At 38.3% G+C, this 22,446-nt stretch overlaps 1 protein-coding gene across 3 annotated transcripts in view; it reads right to left on the reverse strand.

Annotated features, from left to right (window-relative positions):
* The window catches only part of UMAD1 (UBAP1-MVB12-associated (UMA) domain containing 1), a 247,208-nt gene that overhangs the window by 69,771 nt on the left and 154,991 nt on the right, over nucleotides 1-22,446 (reverse strand). For all 3 annotated transcript variants that reach the window (XM_067746322.1, XM_067746323.1, XM_067746321.1), the window contains one exon: nucleotides 12,620-12,693. In XM_067746322.1, coding sequence (XP_067602423.1) covers nucleotides 12,620-12,693 — 74 coding nt within the window. The remainder of the gene's footprint in view (nucleotides 1-12,619; nucleotides 12,694-22,446) is intronic.

Here is a 22,446-nt window from a genome sequence, read left to right on the forward strand (position 1 = left end):
GTTGATGTGGCAAGGGTGAGAGCTGCCTAGGCCTGAGGTACACGCTGCCTGAAAGCAGCTAGGCAGGGCTGACAATCTGGAAAGGAGGCTCCTTTTACCTGGGGCCACCAGTCAACAAGGACCCTGAAGAAATCATGTTAAACTGGAAATCAGCGTGTGAGCCTGAGGCATCGGAGAGAGAGTAAGTAAAGGTGTTCAATGTCACACACATTCTCACAGTAAAAAAAACTCATGATCTTGTCACACGTAATTTTTTAAAAGAGGAGTGAGAGACAAAATTGGGAGTTGTGTACATCTCTTATAACCTATTAAAAAGCACTTTAAATACAGACTTGTTCTATATATATTACATAAATATACATATAAATGCATATTTTAACTCTTTCTTCTTCACAATGAATCTGAAGCAGCCAACAAGAAGATTCACAATAATTTAAAAATTATAACTAGGAAAAATATAAAATAGGAGTATGAAATAAGAGGAAAATAAAGTAAGCAGACATGTATCCTATAGGGTCCTAAACAGTTACTAAAATTGAGCTGTAAATTTAGGTCTGAGCATCCTCTTGACAAAGGAAAATGGAAAAAAATGACTAGGTACAAAATTCACAATGGCCATGAGAAAAAGAGAATACTACCACCTCAGGAGAAACAAAATATTTTCTGTTAGCATAAAAGCAATAAGAAATCAGAAGACCTAAGTGGGACTTCACACAGGAGAAACTAACAGAGCAGACAACGTCTCAGCAATTCCTCAATAGCAAATGTCACAGTGTATTCCACACAACAGTTTCTCACAGAGTTATTCAATCAAGCTGAAAAACAGTTCAGGGAAGGCAATCTGTGCAGAACTGAGGCAATGAGATAGGAATATACGGCTCTCCAATGGGCCGGCTTGATCTAGTAATAAATCCCGGAATATCTACACGAACAAAGAGACAGCATTTTCTTTAAATTATTCTCCAACCGAAACCAACTTAAGAAGTAGGATTATGCAACAGTTTCCTGACTCTTTTCAGTTCAGAAGTTCTGAGAAAGTTTTCAGGGGCTTTTTATTATGTAAATGGTACTTCAGTCCACTGGCACTGTGCTGCTCTTAGGTGTAGCACTTATGTGCCAATCTTTCCTCCTTCTCCAAGGAGAAATCGGCATTAAAAGGCAGAGAAAAGGTAGGCTGCATTACTTTAAAAAATTATGGCTTTTTGATTTTACATTAGGAGGTTCTACTACACACACTTCCTATTATATAACTAATGTTAGAGAAAATTTATGAATTCACACCCATAATGATTTCTTAACTAATTTAAAAGGCAATAAGTTGAAAGGCATGTACCTAAGAATATGACATTCCAAAAATGGACATTAAACAGTCCTTGAACAGGTAGAAATTAATATCAATTATGAACAGTGTAGGATGAACACAGGAGTTCACTGAAAAAAAAAAACAAAACTGACGTATAGTAAGACATGGGGCCTGTTAGGTCTGGAAAGAAATGTAAAATCTATGTAAATTTAGCTGAGCTTAACTAAGGTGTAATTTTTTTCTATGTATTCATATTGATGCACTCTCGTAAGCATATTCACAGGAATCCTCAGTAAGGTACAAAGTGGAATATTCAGAAAACGCCAATTAGGCCAAGTACATACCTGCATGCCAGTTTTTCCACTGCATAAGGAGTCAGATGATATTTATCCTTCAAAAGAGTCTCTAGTTGTGTGTGAAGACAACATAAATATCATTGTGCTTTAACTTAAACTCTCTATAAAGTCACAAGAAGTTACGACTGTAACATGAACCAAAGGAGGAAAAAATAAGGACCATTTGATACTAATTAAAAAACAGGAGATTAGAAAAAAGATGGCTGTGGGAAATAGGGAACAGTTGTTCTCCCAACATGGACCTCTTACCCTGCTGATTCTGTGGTTTTTAAAACTACAAAAGTGAAAACTGGAAAAATGACAATAAAATTACTACCAACAGATAAACAGAATAACATTCTCTATGGTTTTTAAGATAACTTCTAAATTGGCGATAGAAAACTAAATTTGCTAAGCAAAAAGCTAGCATTTCCACATTTATTTCCTCCTTCTAAACACATACAATAAACACACATATTGGATCTAATGTAGCTCCATGCAATGCAATTACAGGTTCCCATTCTTTGATTCCAATTGCAATCAATTGCAATGAATTGAGGCATTCAATTCATTGAATTGATGAGGCAGGTGATTAAAGATGAGGCAGGTGATTAAAGTCACATAACTTTAACAAAGGAAGATTGCGGAAGTTAAATAAATATCACTGTGGTCACTTTAAGCTACCTAGCTTCATCAAGCAGAGCTACAAAAGCAGCAGGTTAGCAGGTTTCTGGCAAGGAATAATTGGTGCTGAGCAACAGACTGTGTACATGAGCAGAAACATTGCATAAAACTCACATTGCTGGCTTACCCACACCATATGTGCATTTTGGATGGAAACAGGGGCAGCTCTCATACACCTCACATAGTTTGGCCTTTTCTGGCTAGGATGAATAAACATTATGTTTCCGTGTGCTAGTTAACCCCAATGGAAACCAGAAAATACCAGAATTATGACCTCTCAATTCTAATTTTTTCCAGCAAAACTGAATCTAGGACAAAGACACAGTGGTAACAAAAATATACAAATTTGAAGTTATGGAAAAGATCTTTACAAATACTGATAAGCATGCCTCAAGTTAATTCATCTTGCCAATGTTTTGAGCTATCAACAACCCACAGTAATCTGATTGTCAAATACAAAAGTAAAAAGTTTATAGATTTAAAGAAATAATAAAGCATTTCAATTGTTCTTTACCAGTGGTCAAATTTATCATTTCCCCAAACAGACTTTGTAAGCAAGAGCAAGGACCTTGAAAGTGGTTTTCACAGTCTGACAAGTTACCTGCAAGGACTTTTGCACAATTCCTTCCTAACAAGCATGAAAGCCTGATTAATCAATATCTAAAATCTTCATTATGCATTAGATTCTCCCCCTCCACCCCCCCCTCCATCCCCCAATCAAAGCAGCAGTATAAAGGTTGGCGTTTGGTGGCAAAATTCCAATTCACTTTCCAAAGAGGTAAATGGCCAGGACTTCTGGGGAGGAAAAGATCTCAGACACTGCATCTAATCCCCCTACTTCACTGACTAAGAATTGAAGTTGAAGAGAAGCTTAGCAACTTGTCCTAGATCAAACACTTGGTGAGCAGAGGAATCCAGCAAAAATGTACTTTCTACTATATTATATGGTCCAGTAATTCAAGTGAAAATAAAGATTGGAGAGATGCACTCTACAAAATCTTTTTCCCAAAAGGTATCCTGCATAGCAGGATAAACACATCAAAGAATTAAATTTACCATTTAAATGATATAAACAGTGCAATAATCCAACTGTGCTTCATTTCCCAGTAAATCACAAATTTGAAATGGTTCTGTATTAGGAAAAACAAAAAACAGAAATCCTTGCACTCATCTTGGATAAAATTATATTCTCATAAACTAACTGTTATAAAGGGAGAAATTAATATCTTCAAACTAAGAGTCTCAGAATCATAGATATAGAGGCAAAAGCAAGATTTGTAGACAAATACATGTTCAAACCAGTAACCCACAACCTTTTGGGGGGAGGGGGAATATGACTTTATAACTGATACTATGACACTGACAGGTAGATCAATGAGAACAGTCTGGGCCACGCGATTTCTAATGATATGTGAAGAATAAACTCCAAGTCACCTCACTCTTCTCCCTGCTGGAAAGTCCCCTAGGTGAGAGGACAGATGTTTCGACAAACCATGATCAGATGTGATGCTCTGGGATCAACTAATTAAGAGATCTTAAACTTAAATAATCCAAGGCAGGTAAGTACCTACATATCTCCTAAAGATCATCCTCAGTAGACTGTTCCATCATTTTTACTGCCATCCAAAATAGTTCTTCTGTTAATAAGCAATATCCTCACCATCAGACTTACTATCATTTAAAATATAAGATATACTCATTATAGACAAATAGGAAAATCCGAACACTGGACAGTATGATTTAACCTATTTATCTATCATTCCAAAGGCAACTACTCTTAATGTTTTTATGTATTACATCATCTTTTTCTGCACAGTTTTTTTTTTTTTTTTTCCCCATACGCGGGCCTCTCACTGTTGTGACCTCTCCCGTTGCGGAGCACAGGCTCCGGACGCGCAGGCTCAGCGGCCATGGCTCACGGGCCCAGCCGCTCCGCGGCATGTGGGATCTTCCCGGACCGGGGCATGAACCCGTGTCCCCTGCATCGGCAGGCGGACTCTCAACCACTGCGCCACCAGGGAAGCCCTTCTGCACAGTTTTTATATAGCAATAATCATACTGTAAATATAATTTTGTACCTCAAATCTTCTAACTGAAATTATGAAACCAAGAGTCTTTATTGAAAACTAATCATAAATTTCACTTATGAAAACTAAAAAATATTCCATTAAGTGGATTGCCATCTTTCTGTACATACAACTTCTTGTGGATTTAAAAGATTATTTTCTCAGAATAGAATCCTAAAAGTGGAATTACTGTCAAAGTATATTAATGTCTTTATGGTTCTTGATACTTGCAAAAATGCTTACCAAAAATGGTTGTACCAATTTAAACTGCCTTCAATAGCAATTCCCATTATACCTGTATTTGGACTATGAATATCTTGTGAGAATTAACAGTTTCATAATCATCTTTACACCCGCCATGAGGCAGGAGATAGATGGGTCCCAGGCTGAACAGTTTCTCCCCTGTGGACAGAAACTCCATAATAGCAGAAACTCCATAAAAGCAGGATGATGGAGGAGGCTGGGCCCTGCCCAGATAAAAGGCCAAATATTCCTCATTCTTGAAGTCAAGGAGACCTCCCCGACTACACATGTGCAGAAAGGCCCCTTGGAGGTCAAAAAGGGAGGGGGCACCATCCCATAGTAAGTGATGTCAACTAACCATAGGCCTCTTCACTAGAATCCTTCTTGGCTAAGAGATGTGCACGCACACAGGGAAGGACCCTGAGATATAACAAATACAGACTCAGAACCAGGCAAAGCAAGATGACTGGTCAAAGGAAACCCGGAAGAAATGCCCCATAAATGTGATTCAAACTACCATGAGGGCGCGACTCTCTCTCTGAGCCCACCCGTGTGTCTATCCACACGTACTGTACTCTTTTTCCTCCTAATAAACACTTTACTTGCTTCACTACTTTCCGTCTCTATGTGGAAAGTCGCTTCTACACAGCTGACGGGCCAGGGCCTTGTCACTGGCCACTAGTCCCTGGTGGTCTGGTGGCTAGGATTCAGCGCTCTCACTGCCGCTGCCCAACCTCAATCTCTGGCTGGAAACTGAAATCCTGCTTCAAGCTGCCACAGGCTGAGGCCACCCGAGATCACTCATACTTTAAATTTATAAACTTATATACCATAATTATACTAAAAAATTCTTAAAACCGAAATCCTAACACCCAGTGGATGAATGTTTGCTATTCTTGAAACTATTCTTGAGAATCACTCGAGTCTCTTTTTTTCCTATACCACCCAACCTCAATTCTTTTCTACACACAAGTAGGTCTTTAATAGGATAATCTTATACCCCCTTTTAAGGAGTGGTAACCAAAGTCTACATCATATGGAATTTATAAAGTTCAAGGATATTCTCATTCATTTTAATGACTATATAAAAGAAAAGAACAAGGAAATTCATCCCTACCGAGTCTGAAGGCTCCTATAGCTTTGTTAAAAGACATAAAGGAAGTATTCATTCTATACTTTGTATTCATTCTATATCTTTCTCAAAAAATCAATTTTTGTTCCCTAAATTACTCAACTATGAATTTCACATGTAACTCAACAATTTACAAATATGCAAATAAGAAATTACAAATACTGTGTACTAGATTGAGATGTGTGCTTCAAATGACATGAATAAACAAAGTCCCCCATATCTTTACTGTACTTCCCAGGGATTCTAATATTATGCATTTAATAATCTTAGCAAACACTTTGTTGTTGTTGCTACTACCTTACTGTTTTGCAACTGCTATTAAATTTCCTAGTACAAATTGGCTGTAAGATTATTTTAGATCTTCATTAAAAATTTTATATTAAATACGCAATAAGCTACTTTGGTTAACAGAAGTTGGGAGATTATTAGTGTCACAGTTTATTATTATAAGTAATTTTTGTGTCTTCTGTCAGTGTAACCACAGTATCTCAATACCACCAGCTGATAATAATCTTTATAAATCCTACTTTGCAGCTATACCATCTGTTAGTTATTATTTTATACGTCTCCATATGCATATGTGGATTAGTTGTCATTCAAAACAAATATACAAATGGAATTGTGGTTTTGTGGGGAGTTTTTTATTGGCTTGTTTTTGTATTTTGTTATCTTTAGGCTAGTGAACTAACTAAATAAACATATTCCTATATCTTTGAGACCAAAAATAAATGTAAATTTCAGTTACACAAACTTCCAGTTATAAGTCATGAGAATGTAATGTACAGCATGGGGAATACAGTCAATAATACTGTATTAACTTTGTATAGTGACAGATGGTTAACTAGACTTATTGTGGTGATCATTTTGCAATGCATACAAATGTTGAATCACTATGTTGTATACATGAAACTAATATAATATTGTATGTCAAATATATTTCAATAAAATAAAGAGGCTAACAAAAATGCAAATTTAAAAATACTTTTTGTAGTACAAATAAAAGAAATTTAAGTTCAACTAACAATCCAAAAGTATCTGCTAAAACTGGTTAAAATTAACAGTCACCAAAATTGGATATAATTATATTAAAAAACTGATATTTCCATATTCATAGCTCTCAAAGTACACCTACAGACCAAAAAGCAATAGGTCCACTAGTAAATTAGTAGCTAATATGGTTCCAGTTTTCACAATATAAAACACTTTCCACGATTGAAGATTAGAAAAGAATGACTACTTACTTACTTACTTGTAATGTTAATTCCCTGAAGAAATGAATCATAATGACAAAAATTCAAAACAAGGTCCCCCATTAATCTGCGGGTTTATCCCCATGAGCTGTAAATAACCAGGCTCCTACAGTAGCAGAGAGCAATAAGTAGTTGTAATGTCATTACAACTCACTACCAAAATTTACCCAGAAAGGCAACAAGAAAAAAAGAAGGAAAAGAAGGAAGATAAACTTACAATTGGATAATTAGTTCCAAATTATCACTTTTTCCCCAAGTACTAGAGTCTAATGACTTTAATAAGCCCAAACACGGTTTACAGGAGCTTTATACACTACACAACAAAAACATGGTGAATTCTGTTAAGAGTTACCAATGGCAATTAAAACATGAGACGAAAGCACAACCTGGGAGAAACCACATTTGATGACTAAATAGTTCATTGTTTCCTTAAGTTACCCTATTTTAGGTAATGATACTTTAGGATCATATACAGGGAAAGCTAAGGTACAAACAGTAGTAAATAATTAAAGTCATCATTAATAGAAACCCTGAAATATTTAGAGAGGGGGATTAAAGAAGACAAAAATGTACTTAAGTTATGATTTCCTGGAATGAATGCTATATTATTTTCTGTTTCTTGAAGTAGAAAGTCCCACTAATTACTTATACAAAAAATATGCTGCTTTTCATAGAGTCTTTTGTGTATTAGAATAAGTTATACTCCAACTTTGTAAAATTTAACTTATTTGATGCCCAAACCAGATCTCCTTTTTTTCAAATTATATTTCATCTAGATGTTAGAATTTCCATGATGTCTGTGAGACAGCTGTGCTTGGAGAGGCAACACAGTTTTGAAGTATACTTGGGCTATAAAGTATAAGGGAAAACATCGTAGACTACTTAACAAAAAATATATATACATTTTTAACAAGTTTATTGGAGTATAAATAATAATCAACACAATGGTGTGTTAGTTTCTGCTGTATAACGAAGTGAATCAGCTACACGTATACATATAGCCCCATATCTCCTCCCTCTTGCATCTCCCTCCCACCCTCCCTATTCCACCCCTCTAGGTGGTCACAAAACACCGAGCTGATCTCCCTGTGCTATGAGGCTGCTTCCCACTAGCTATCTATAACAAAATATTTTAACCGCCATTAAAACTACAGTATAGCACAGGCCAGGTTCCATTCATTTTTTAAAATATTTTATTACCTGTCATTGAGATCCATGTGGGGAAAGTAGTTTCATACCATGATTTGCTTCTGTATGTCTAAAATGTTTTTAATGAGGGATTTCATTTCACAGGAATTTATATTAATCATATAAAATTAATTGTATAAATAGTAAAAAAAAATTTTTCATGGTTCAAAGCTCACCTAATACATGAAGCCTTGCTTGATTCTCCCTAATGATATTTCTTCCTCCACTAAAGTCTCAGTTATCTTTGTAGTTATGGAATTTAAGAAACTTATTTATTCCACTTTATATTATAAGGACGTGTGGAATTTTCTAATTTTCATGAATAGATTGAGAATGTCAGCTTCTATAAGTTAGAATCACGGAGTCTTACATATCTTCATATCCTCTCTGCCCCATGTCCAACAATTCCTCGAAAATAGTAGGCAATCTACATGTTTATCTGAATTCACCAAAAAAACTTTTTGGGGATACTAAAATCTACCTTCTCCAAAGGGTCTCTAGAAAAACAACTTATGTTTTGGTAATTAAGAGTGTTATTTTGAAGCTCTATGGAACCCACACTAACTGACCAAATATGTTTTCGTTATAAATAATATTTCAATATATAGCCATTAAAAATGAAAATAATGAGACTTTCCTATTAGGTACAATAGTTACAACGTTTTAATCGATGCATGTCTTTCAAAAAATCAACTGAAATCATTATACTTTGCCTTGCTAATGTACTGAGTGTCAAAAATAATCTAAATTAACAGATTTTTTTTTATGGGTAACTCTAAGAAATATAAGAAAAACATTTTTTTTCACAGTGAGAAAAAAATAACTGTGTGTTGATAATGTAAGATGGAAAACAGAACTAAATGAAGAGATTTACTCATAAGACAGCATTTGCAGAAGACCACTTATTATTCATGTATCCATCTAGAAATCATTGACTGGGCACCTATGTCACATCATATATGTCTGTGCAGAGGCTGTAAAGGTAAAGAAGGTGGAGTCTCCACCTTCCAGGAACTCACACTATAGTGAAGTCATAAAAGACAACACAAGTAGTAAAAGGACTCTGGGGTTATCTCTGGCTGGGAAAGCAGGGAAAAGAGTTCACAACGAAGGTGACACATGAACAGGGCTTTGGGTTTAAGCTTTATTCTGTAGATTTCAAGGCATTTGGGGGCCTGAACTAAAAACAAAACAACAACAACAAAAAACCCTGCTGTTCTTTTTCAGAAAGGGATTTGGGAAAGAAGCTGCTTGTCTAATAACAGTCAAGTGGACAGATGAGGATGGAGTATGAGGAATCAGATTTGGAAGATATTTGAATCAAGAAGAACATCAACATCAAGAATCAACAGGACTTGATGACAGATTTGATAAAGGGGGGCTGAGAAGAATGAGTCAAATGACATTTTTAGGCCTTTAATTTGCCAAGACAGATGATGACATTCAATGAAATCTAGATTATCAGTTAACAGCTGTTTATTGAGCACCTTCTATGTTCCAGACATTATTCTAGACCCACAGTCTATTTTCACTGTAGTCAGGAGAGGCAGACAGTAAACAAGTGGATAATCTGAAATAGTGATAACCGTGATGGAGAAAATAAAACAGGGTTACGTGAGAGTGACTGGGGGAAGAGACACTTTAGCTGAGGTCCTCACGAAGACTGACACTTGAACTAAGACCTTAATGATAAGGGGGCAGGCAAGTGAGGCTCCAGTAAAGAAGGGGTAGCAAACGAAAAGGCTGAGCTAGGAAAGAGCTTAACATGATCAAGGGACAGAAAGGCAGCTGGTGGACAGGGATGGGGTTTGGGGTATGAAGAGAAATGAAGTCTGAGAGCACATGGAGCACCTTGTAGCCCACTGTAAAGAGCTTAGCAGTGATTCCAGTTACAGTGGGCAGCCAGCATGTTTGAAGCCAAGGAGTGATGTGACCTGATTCAATTTCTGCGGGCTGTGAAGAGAACGGACTTAAGGGGGAAGAATGGAGGCAGAGAGTCTGGGCGAAAGTGGTGGCTTAAATTCCTAGCAGTGCCCATGTTGAGACGGGGTTAGAGTCTGGATATAGAGAAGGAGAGGTGATAGGACTTACGGGTGGAACTGCATGTAGACTGTGAGGGAAAGAAAGGAACCAGGGGTACCTCAGGGGGTGTGATTCTAAACCAGTATATAAAGCGTGGTGTTATTAAACAGTGATGGTGAAAACTTGAGCAGAGAGAAGCTTCAGGGTGGTGGGGTCAGAAATCAATAGTTCTTCTTTGCTCAAGTAAAGGCTGAACTGTTTAGAAACTTGTAAGTGAAATGGCAGGTAGACAGCTGGATACAGTCTACAGCTCTGGGGTGAGGTCTATGTGGAGATATACTTTGGAAGTCATCAGACTCTTCAAAGATTTTAAAACCATGAGACTAGATAAGACTCATCTTGACCCGTCAAGGTAGATTATGGGGCGGGGAGGGGTAGGAAACATGAAGCAATGTTTGTGGTTTTAGATTTTTAAAGCAAGGAATAATAAATTCCATTTTGGACACTTAAGGTGGGGATAAGTGATTAGTTGGCTTTTCTGTGGTGAATCACACTAGCCTCTAAAAGTATTTTAGTATTACCCTCTTGTACTGACCTAACCCTGTCATCTCATTTGGAGTCTCCCTATTTCATTTCTGCTACATCAGTAAGCTCTTTGAGAGCAAACGGTGTCTTCCCAATCCCCAGCAACTATTCAGAGAGAAGGCACTTTTATCTGTTATACCATGAGTATAAAAATCCAGTCTTAATGGTTAAGAATTGACTGTATAGTGGAGAGACTAGGAAGTAGCACAATAATGAGCTAGTTTCAAATCTCTGAGGATCTATTCTCAAAAGTTTCTTTCCTTCAAAATTAATCTTGGAATTCTTCCTATCAATAAATCGACTTTGAAAAATAATTGAGTTCCGCAGACATTTCCACTGAATCACATACATAACTAAGCAGTTAAATTCAAGTAATCACGGATGATTTCTAAAACATCTTGGTGGTTCTTTCCTAAAGCTCAAATATATCAACCTTTATTTCCTATCAAAGATGCTACTTATGTTCAGTACTCAATAAATATCTGAATACATAAAAGAGATCAAGATGCTTCAACATATAGACAGGAAATTTTTCTTTGTCCTTGTATCTTTTTTCTCAGTACTATATACTCAGCCCCTTGCACCGTGCATTGAATACAGTCAGTGCTTAATAAATATTTGTTGCATGCATTAATAAAAAAACAACAATGCACAGTTTTATGGGAAAGATGGCTCTTTTCTTCTTCTACATCAATTTACTTCCCATGTAACTTCTTTAAATGTTTTTCTCTTGATTATAAAATATTTACTCACTGTGGAAAATATAAACACAAAAAAATCTCTCTTCTGGGCTTCCCTGGTGGCGCAGCGGTTGAGAGTCCGCCTGCCGATGCAGGGGATATGGGTTCGTGCCCCGGTCCGGGAGGATCCCACATGCTACGGAGCAGCTGGGCCCGTGAGCCATGGCCGCTGAGCCTGCACGTCCGGAGCCTGTGCTCCGCAACGGGAGAGGCCACAGCAGTGAGAGGCCCGCGTACCGAAAAAAAAAAAAAATCTCTCTTCTTAAGATGACTATTACTCTCTATTTATAACTCATGATTGTATTCATTCATTCATTTAACAAATATTTTTGACTTCCTGTTCTGTGCTAGGCTTTGCGGATACGGTGATGAATCAAACAGGTCAGGTTCCCTGATGTCACGCCAGTGGTATGCAATACCCTCACGTTCTACATGTAGAATATAAGTAGAGGTGTGTCACCACATAGAAGGTTTCAAAATCCAAGGATATCTCTTCCACTCTAATAGTTAACATTCCCCCAAAGTCTTAAAAATGACTATTTCAGTGATTAAATAAGGTTAGTATGTTTCTACACAGAATATGAAAGTATGTGAACTACACGTTCACATACCCACAAAGAACAAATAATTTTCTCAGGTGGAAAAGAACAAAAGCCTTAGTCTTTTTACCAAACAATGTCAAGGAGTGTACTTTGATGGTGGAAATGCTAATGTAGGACAGTTCTGAATAAGTTATTTTCAAACCTTTCTCTATAGGTTCATATATTACCTATTTATTCAAATGTAATAGAAAATAATCTCTCAAGTAAAAATAATTCAAATGTTTTAACTTCAGTGTTCTATTCCTCTATTTCCAACAGAGTTTCCATTAGCAGCACTGGGAAAAGCTTAGCATTTAGGAAGTCACTCCTGCCTGCCATACCCTGATTTTCAGCAGATCACCTGTTCTCCTGATACCTAGGCACCTATTTGCATAGCAAGAGTGGAAGTTACTATTTATCCTCAGCGGTGTACATAATCACATTGACTTATTCGGTTTTACCCCAAAAGGACTCATTGAGTTTCACTTACCTCCAAAGTCTCATTGCCTTCGATGTCTGAAGTTTTGCCTCTTGCTGCCACTCTTTGCTCATGAGGTGTATCTCCTATGAAACAAAAGAAAAAAATAAAACTTTACCATACCACTGTGGCCAAACTGTCTACTATTTATTTGAAATATCTTTCGCATGTTTCACACTGTGGAAGCAATTACTACTTCCTTTGTTACAAAGTAAACAAGTTAATATTTAAGAACAGTAATTTTATAAAGGTCACAGAATCATCCGTAAATACATAGGTATACAATCTAAACCAGAAATGTATCCTGCTTTATATAGGTTTACTCTGGAAAAATCAAGTGAATTTATATTTTGGAAATCAAGTCATACTTCAAATAAACTAGGAAAACTTATAATTTGAAGATAAAGCAAATTATTTTCAAACATTAAAAGTCTTGGGGCTTCCCTGGTGGCACAGTGGTTGAGAGTCCGCCTGCTGATGCAGGGGACATGGGTTCGTGCCCCGGTCCGGGAAGATCCCACATGCCGCGGAGCGGCTGGGCCCGTGAGCCATGGCCGCTGAGCCTGCACGTCCGGAGCCTGTGCTCCGCAACGGGAGAGGCCACAACAGTGAGAGGCCCGCGTACCGCAAAAAAAAAAAAGTCTTAAAAAAAAAAGCCTTTATAATATGAATAACTGTCCTTCAAATTTGTTTTTTAATAAGGTTTACTCTTTATAAGTGTTTACTTGTGTCTCTGTGGATTTGCCTCAGAGTAGCTATATATGTTTGCTTGTAGTAATTAACCATATGTCAATTTTTACAGCAGGAAAGAACAATGAACAAATTCATAAATTAGCATTCAGTTAACAGTTTGATTCCTAAAGGTGGTGCCTGGGAGGGTTATATTACTAATCAAAGTTGGTGACTAGGCTGCCTCTAAGGACATAGGACAGACAGAAATATAGTTAGGTAAGTACAGGCATAATTTAATGTATTACTGTCCTATTATAATTTATTAACTAATAATCTGTGATTAACATATGGTAGGTAAAGAAACAATCAGCGTACTTCTTTTTTTTTTTTTTTTTTTTTTTTTTTTTTGCGGTACGCAGGCCTCCCACTGTTGTGGCCTCTCCCGTTGCGGAGCACAGGCTCCGGATGCGCAGGCTCAGCGGCCATGGCTCACGGGCCCAGCCGCTCTGCGGCATGTGGGATCCTCCCGGACCGGGGCACGAACCCGTGTCCCCTGCATCAGCAGGCGGACTCTCAACCACTGCGCCACCAGGGAAGCCCCAGCGTACTTCTTAAAAGCATAATGAGAGGTTAATTTAGTAATCTGTAAACTGCTCTTCCCATAAAATTAAGCCAGCTCAGGAATGCCTACAACAGGGAAGATTACAAAATTCATATATAATGACTTGGCTGACACTAAAGGTTAGGAATTTGTTAACATAGGGAAAGTCACAGTCTTCACTGGAGGTAACAAAGTATGAAAGTCTGGGCTGGGCTTAACTTTTCCACAGTGAAACACGAAAGTTTAGTTTACCAGGCTGTAGTCAAGAAAGGGGCCTGTGAAAATTTTAAAGAATTAAATAAAATTCTGTTAAATTCTAAAACCATAAAGCAAGAATTAAGTTGGTAGTTTATTTACTTAAAGGTAAAGGAAATCCCCCAAATGTTTAAAACCCAAGCATATCATGCATATTCCAGCCTACAAGTTGTGTTCTCAGCTAAGTACAGCATTATTACTAGTGGGCAGAACCCAGCACATAGTAGGTGTTCCATAAAAGCTGAGTAAATTAGTGAACTTCTATTTATAGTTTCTAGTCTATAAAACTGTGATAATACTAAATGGTATGTAATAAAAGTTTTATTTGAGCATACGGTTAGTGTTTTTCCTCTAAAACACATTTGTGAAACTTAAAAGGCAAATTTATTAAATACCATTATGATGTATTGTTATTAGTGATCTGTACTTGGAGCATAACTTGTTAGATTTTAAAAACAGTTAATGGGGCTTCCCTGGTGGCGCAGTGCTTGAGAGTCTGCCTGCCGATGCAGGGGACACGGGTTCGTGCCCCGGTCCGGGAGGATCCCACATGCCGCGGAGCGGCTGGGCCCGTGAGCCATGGCCACTGGGCCTGCGTGTCCGGAGGCTGTGCTCCGCAGCGGGAGAGGCCACAACAGTGAGAGGCCCGCGTACCGCAAAAAAACAAACCTACAAAAAACAGTTAATGATTTTTTAAAAGAATCATACTGAAACAAAAGCATTAGGAACTTTTCTTTTTTTTTTGCTGTACTCGGGCCTCTCACTGTTGTGGCCTCTCCCGCTGCGGAGCACAGGCTCCGGACGCACAGGCTCAGCGGCCCTGGCTCACAGGCAAAGCCGCTCCGCGGCATGTGGGATCTTCCCGGACCGGGGCACGAACCCGTGTCCCCTAGCATCGGCAGGCGGACTCTCAACCACTGAGCCACCAGGGAAGCCCAGGAACTTTTAAATTACATCTATAGGATAATAGAGGTAATAGTTGTTAAGTGAAAAATTATGTCAACTTACATTCATGACCCAGGATGTCAAACAACAATTTTGATTTTTTAAACTTATTGTTTAAACTGACCATTTATTTGCACATCAGGAAGAATCTTATTTTCAGAAATCCCCCTTGTCTCTGAAAGTTAGGGATAAGCTAATCAACCCCCAGTTCACAGATGGCAAAACCAATGCACAAGTTGTTTAGTTTGCTTGGGTAAAGGCAATGAGACCACTGAGACCACAACAGCATGAGCAGACAAGGTAATGCAAGTCTCTGTATATTGAGGTCAGGTGTGTTTAATAACTCACATGCCTGAGGTTGATACGGAAGTATGTGACATCCAATATGAAAGGTCATTTACTCAAGAAAGATATTTTTTCACCTTTTAAAATGATTATTGGGCCATCCCCTAGCCATACAAACACTATTTGGCTGAAATCATTCAGCACAAAGTCTGTGCTTCCTTTGCCAGTTTCTAATTCCAAGGTGTGTATCTGTACCACACTTTCTCCATTTCTCCCTACTGCCTGAATAACCAGAAAGGTTATCAGCCAGTGCTCTTGACATCACACAACACATCTGCCTGGAAGCAACTGTACAATCACTACTTCCTGGAATGCCATATCTGGCGATGACTCAGGACAATAACTGATTACAAGGAGAAATGCCATCTGCGAGATGATTCTCTATAAACAAAGGCACAAACTGAAAACTACACAAACAACAAACAGAAAAGAACAGGTCACAGTGAAATATAACTTTTGAAGTTCTTTCCTCCCACTGAAGAATTATTTGATCATGGTAAAAATTCAATTATTTTCTCTAACTTGTTATAACCCACATGAAAGTTAGATACTTCAACAATAAAGATGCATGTGATGAACGTGAAATAAGGTACTTTAGTTTTCAGACATCAGTTAATTCTAACTTATGTGCTGTATAGATTCAAAAATTTCATTTGCAAGTCAGCTGTTTAAAAGGAAGGACAAAAACAACAAAATAGATGCAAACTATTACATGTAGAATGGAGAAACAACAAGATTCTACTGCATAGCATAGGGAACTATATCCAATCTCCTGGGACAAACTATAATGGAAAAGAATACAAAAAAAGAATGTCTATATGTGTATAACTGAGTTGAGCAGAGATTGAGCAGAGATTGGCATATTGTAAATCAACTATACTTCGATAAGAAAATGAAAAGAAACAATAAAAATGTTCACAGTATTTACATTTCATAATGTCTTGTTTATAACACCACAATTGATTCTCACTACGGCGCAGCAAGACATCCTCCCCATTTCCCTCCTTCCACAGTTTACTGACGGCAGAGGTACTCAGGAACTCACCTAAAGTCTCCCAGGTAGAAGTCAGCCATAGTGGGAGCAGAGCCCAGTCTCCTGACATATCTGGGGGGACTGTGTGGTCCGGTGGAAGGTTCCAACGGATGGTGGCTGAGGTGGGGAGAATCGAGCTCCTAAACTGGGGATCAGTGCGAAGAAGAGCCCAGGGCTCCGAAACCTGGTCCAACCCCACGGGCCCCCCTAACACTTCTCTCTACTCCATTTTTCTTCCACAGGCTCCATGGGTTATCTGGTCTCTTCCCTTTCCGCTGATAATGCCAAATACTCCTGATCAGAACAAGCCTCTGTCCTTCCTTCTGGTCCTTCAAGGCACACACACGGTCCCCTTGATACTTTCCCATAAGTTTGAAAGGCTGGAAACAGTTTTATAAGAGGCAAAATCCCTCTTAAACTATAGCTATGCAATTTTCTTGGTTTAATGTGTAGTTTTTATTTAGAGTGAGTAAACGAGAAAGGCCGTATATGCATACTAATGAAGCTCTTTTAGAATTTAAAGGACTGAAGTGAAATTCATCTGTATTTTAGATTAGTGGGGCTACATAGTAAACATTTTAGGATTTGTGGGCCATATTGTCTCTGTTACAACTTCTTGACTCTATCATTGTAGCCAGGAGCAGCCATAGATAATATACAAACCAATGCATGTGGCTGTGTTCCAATAAAATTTTGTTTACAAAAACAAGTTGAGTCAGGCTGTAGTTTCCAGATCCCTGTTTTAGAGAATATATATATACTCCACCTTTTCTAGGATAAAAAGCTGAATTATGTTACATAAGGAAATGAGAAAGGGACATCATTAGCATATCATCATGATCCCATTCTACTGGTGAATTTGGTCGAGGGAGAGGAGAAAAGTGATGAAGAGCGAGCACTAGGTACAAGGGAAAGTGAAAAGAGCAGAAACCCTCAGTGATGGGAGGGGGAACCTGAATGCCTGTTTGGACCACCGCAGGAGATTTGTTTTGGGGAGGGGTGGTGGGTGAGTAAGGGAGCACCTTCATTCCTTAGGCCTCCTTCAATGTGGAGGAAACTCTAGTAACATTCACCCCAGCCTCCGTCCACTCTCCAATCCCCGGGTTGGTGATCTGGAAAGACTCAGCTGCACATGGTTCTGCCCTCCCCCTTCTCGTGGGGAGGACCAGAGAGAACTGGGCTCTGTCTGCTCTGACCCTCCACAGGGGCCTCCTCCCACTTGGGGAAGCCTGCCCCAGCCCAGAAGATCCTGTAACAGGATGGAGTTCAATCTAATTCTGGGGTTCAGATTAGGAAACCCATCTGCTCCTTGATGGAAGCCACATTCTTCAACACTAGCTTTATAGGCAATAAAGATGAGAATTTGGTCTCCATCTGTTTTTTGGTTTTGTTTTTTTTTTTTTACTAAATTGGCCAGATCTTATCTGGGTAAGAAGGGTGTTATTATTGGAACGCCCTAGAGTCCAACAAGACTGGGAATGGGCTGGTATGGACAGAATTGGAGCCTGCCTACATACGAAAAGCTGTGAATACAGAAATCTGTTTTCTTTCTTTTATTGGAGAGGAATTATCTAGAACTTCATATCTGAGAATGCAGTCTACAAAACACTAGTTTCAAGGGGTTTGCATGGAAAAAATATTTCTGTGGTCAAAAGTATGAGAAAAAGCTACAGAATGCATTCCCTTACAACGATTTCCAATGCACTGTAACATATTAAAGGCTCTGAGAAACTCTTCAGTAAAGAAAGTAAAAAAATGATTTCCCAATGTTTTTGACTATAAAGCCACTTTATTCATTGGATACCTATTAAACATCTTGCAGAGTGACACACTATGGGAAATGCTGATAGAACATTGCTGAAGTTAAAACTGAATATGAAATATATTATTTTTACCAGACTTTTAAGAAGACCCTCAACATTGCCAAATGTGTTATTTAGCTCTTGAACATTCATTTTATACAATGTTAACTCACACTTATTTTCCTTTAGATGATTCTTTTCACAACTCCCTGTTAATTCATTTAATTGCATTTGGGGCAGACTTGCAGAATGGACTGCATTCTATTACATGATTCTGATTCCAGAATAGCTGATAATCTACAGAGGAGAAAAGGATAGCCAGACACCTTGAAGGCAGGAGAAAGCCCCAGTGCTTAGAAATATCTCCCCCACAAATTCTACCAATTAGAGATTCATTAGGGTTAATGAGCTCCTCTTTTAAAATGCAAATACCCTCTGGGAGTGTTTGCTTATTAGTCATTCACCAAGTGAAGTAGTGGAAAGAACAGTGGAATGGCCCCTCCATTAACTCCTTTTCATTCTTCAGTCACACACTCATTATCCAAGGCGGCCTGGCACTGCGGCAAGAGAATGGCTTTGGAAATGAAAGAACAAAACCCAAATCCTTTACCAAATCCATGACCTTGTGCAAGTTACTTAACTTCTCAGACCCTCAATTTCCTCATCTGAAAAATGGGAATCATGATACATAATAAAGCTATTATACAGATTAAATGAGAAAACATGTTAAACACTAATTTCAGAGAAGAAGGGAGAGAAGCCGGGGCAAGATAAACATTTTGTCAGGTGTTGGTGTCAATTGCTGCTCTGCCCTTGTGAGTAGCGGTTGCCATGATCTTCAGCATAGCAGAGGTGAAAGAAGTCCTCTCCCGCTATCTCATTTAGTGCCCGTGGCAGTGTTGTGAGGTAGGCTTTGTTATATCCTTTTAAGAATGGCAGACCTGGTGCTGGAATCCAAGTCTGCCGACAATGCCAAATCATCACATAATACCATGCAGCTTCCCATTACTTATCAAAACTTGAGTGAAGTTATCCAACTCAGTTTCACACGCTTTACATTTAAGTCTCCTCCAGTTCAGTTGCATTTTCCCTTCCACTTTTTCTAATACTGTGCACTTGCTCCCTGTTTTCCACTATAATGACGAAAGGAGGGATAAAGAGAAAGCCAAAGTACTAATTGCTGAAGACATGCCCTGCCCAGGAGCCTGCTGCAGTCAGGCCAGGATTCTGAAGACAACTGTGACCCCACAAGAAAATAAGCCAAGAATAGGAACACCTCAGCCATAGAGGGAGGAGTGCAGTCAGCAAACTAATGGAGGAAAAGGTTCAAGCTAACTAGGAATGAAAGAAAAACAAATTAAAATGGCACCAAGAACATATTAAATTAGCATACCAAAATTATTACACCCAAATTCGTTAAGGATGCTTACAACTAACACACTGGCATCATTCTGATAATGAAGTGAATACTCAAGTAAACATCTGTTGATTCAACTGTATGTGGGAGAGGGACAATGAGGAAGATAATTCTACACACACACTCACTAAGGGCTTATAAAAAGGATTATAAATGGTTGTTAAAACATGAAGAAATATTAAAATTAAGGGTTCGGTAAAACAGGCAAGGTATTTTATAAGATATCAGTGTGGATTTTAATTTTAACACGTATTAATATACAACTTTTAGGCATCATGTTAGATTTCAACATTATGACTGCTATTAAAAATCATACAGCTAAAACTTTGCTTACTGCATTGAAAGCTTAGGGTCACACTGGACACTTAAAGGCACTGACTCACAGAAGTAAGAATACCAGCAAATCCAACAGAAGTCAGACGCACTGATCAGTCCTCCTGGCCTGCTCTTAATTAACTTGTCCTAGGATTCCACAGATTTCTTTAGTTCTGAGTCTTGTCATTTTGTAGCTATGAGTAAAAATTTTTCTGGAAGATTTTAAGCAATCCAAAAACATCAATTAAGTATTTAACACTATGTTAAACAGTTAAGCTGTCTTTTAGGCTGGAAGACTAGAAACTCAAAAGGCCAAATTAACTTTGTACTTGTACATTTGTACAATATTGTATCACGCTGTACAAATATGCATTCAAAGGTTTTTTGTTAATAGCTTTCTTAAATCAGAGTAAATTTACATACTGCAAGAGTACGTTGGGCTGATCATTCCTGACCCTGAATCCCAAAATGATGCTGAAAGAAAGCTCTACACAAAGGGCGGCTCTGAGCAGTCCACTGACAGGTTCTATAGGCCCTGTTGCAAACAAACAGGACTGACACAAAAAGGATTTTCAGTGTGTATGGTTTGAAACATAAATCTGTAAATAGAAAAAAAAAAAAAAAAAAGGCTCACTCTACCAGTTTATCTGGTATCCTGAAACAAAGACTCAAATGTTCTGCCTGTTGTAGGTGAAGATGATGGCATTGATCCATCACCAATAATGCAAACTAGGCTGGAGATCACTGGCATCAAGTCACTCACACTCAGGAGTGTCCGGTCTCCTTTCCAACCAACAGAATAAACCTGTAAAATTACTTGTTGGTGTCAGGAGTTCTGCTCAGTCAGTTTTCCACACAGAAAAATAAGTGACCCCATGAGAGCAAATGTGTGTTTCAACCTATAGCATCAGTTGGTCTAATCAGAGATATTAGGTAGGTAAGCTGTCAATCTCTTGAAACTGAGTTCTTACATTGATCAAAGAGTTGTAGTGTAACAGAAAACTGCAAAGAAAATTTCTAGCAGAAACAATAAAACCAGTATATGAAACATTACAATCAGCTTCACGTTGTTTCATTCATTCAACAAATATTTGTTAAATACCTATTTATGTGCCATATTATCATGCTGGGCACCATGTGAACTATAGCAATACCATTCCTGCCCTCACAGCATTTACACTCTAGAGGGCATTTCAGCCAAGAAAATGGAAATCACAAAGACTGGTTGTAAAAATTAGCCCCAAACTGAAAATTATGGGAGTACCAATTCAACTAAGGAATAGAAATCTGAATGAAGCACACTGTGGAAAAAGTGGCCAGCTATAACAAAAACAAGCTTCGTATTAGGGCTTTTCTTCCCTCCAGGTCCCTTCATTAAAAATAAAGTATGTATCAGTCGGTATCATTACTTTTAATGGAAGTCAAATATATAAACATGCTCTTGTATCACACAAAAGTTTGAAGAGAATATTTCTAAAAATACCAATATTACTTGAAGAAAAGTTGATATTAAAAAAATGAATCACTTGCAAATCACAACTAGAAGCAAAGCCACACATGGTGGATGTGATGAGGTGGCACGATGTGATGACTAGATGAAGACAAAGAGTTTGCTTTCAAAATGCAGAAGAGGCTGGTTGGCTTTACTGAAGACGTCACACTTCTCATTTAGTTATACAGTATAAGTGTGTGACATTACTGTCCTGAGCGTCACAATATGTCATACTTAAAATGCTTATGTAAGACAAGAGATTTGGTCCCTTTAAGAACTCAGGTAAAACTAAACACCACAAGGTCTGAGGGAGAAAGTCCTAATCTGTTCACTGGTCTACTAACTATAAGCAGGTAAAGAGCAACAGTGAATCACCAATTAGCCTCTTGAGGAGGAAGGTCCCTGACTGGGCCCAGGTCAAAGCTGAGGATTGCAAACTCAGGGCTGGCCATCCTTTGTTATATTTATGGAACTTTTAGTTGGGCTATAATATACAGACAGAATGGAAAAGAAAGTGGATCATGGGCTAGCCTGGGATGAATGTGCCTTAAGGGAAAGCAGGGGCTGAAAGTAGCAGAGAGCAGGGCCTTCATATGCATCAACAAGTAAATTATGAGACATCTCCTTGCCAGTGGGGCACTGCACCTCACATTTCAGTATGTGTAAAAATCACCTGAGGTGCAAATTCCTGATTCTCACAGAAGATTCAGACTTGCGAAGTTTAGTGAAGGGCCTAAAAATCTAAATTTTTAGTAAGCATTCCAGGAGATTCTAATGTAGTTGATTCACAAACAATTCTTTGAGAAACACTGAGATAAGCTGACTGAGATAAGCTTACATGGCTGACAGATTATCATCTGCCTAATTTTGGGAATGACTGTCCCCTCCCTCCTTTTCTCCTTCCCTCTCACATTGTTTAAATACTTAGAGAGTACGTACATATCTCTGTGCTAAAGTTGGGG

This window comes from Pseudorca crassidens, chromosome 8, assembly GCF_039906515.1.
Source record: "Pseudorca crassidens isolate mPseCra1 chromosome 8, mPseCra1.hap1, whole genome shotgun sequence".
NCBI lineage: Eukaryota > Metazoa > Chordata > Mammalia > Artiodactyla > Delphinidae > Pseudorca > Pseudorca crassidens.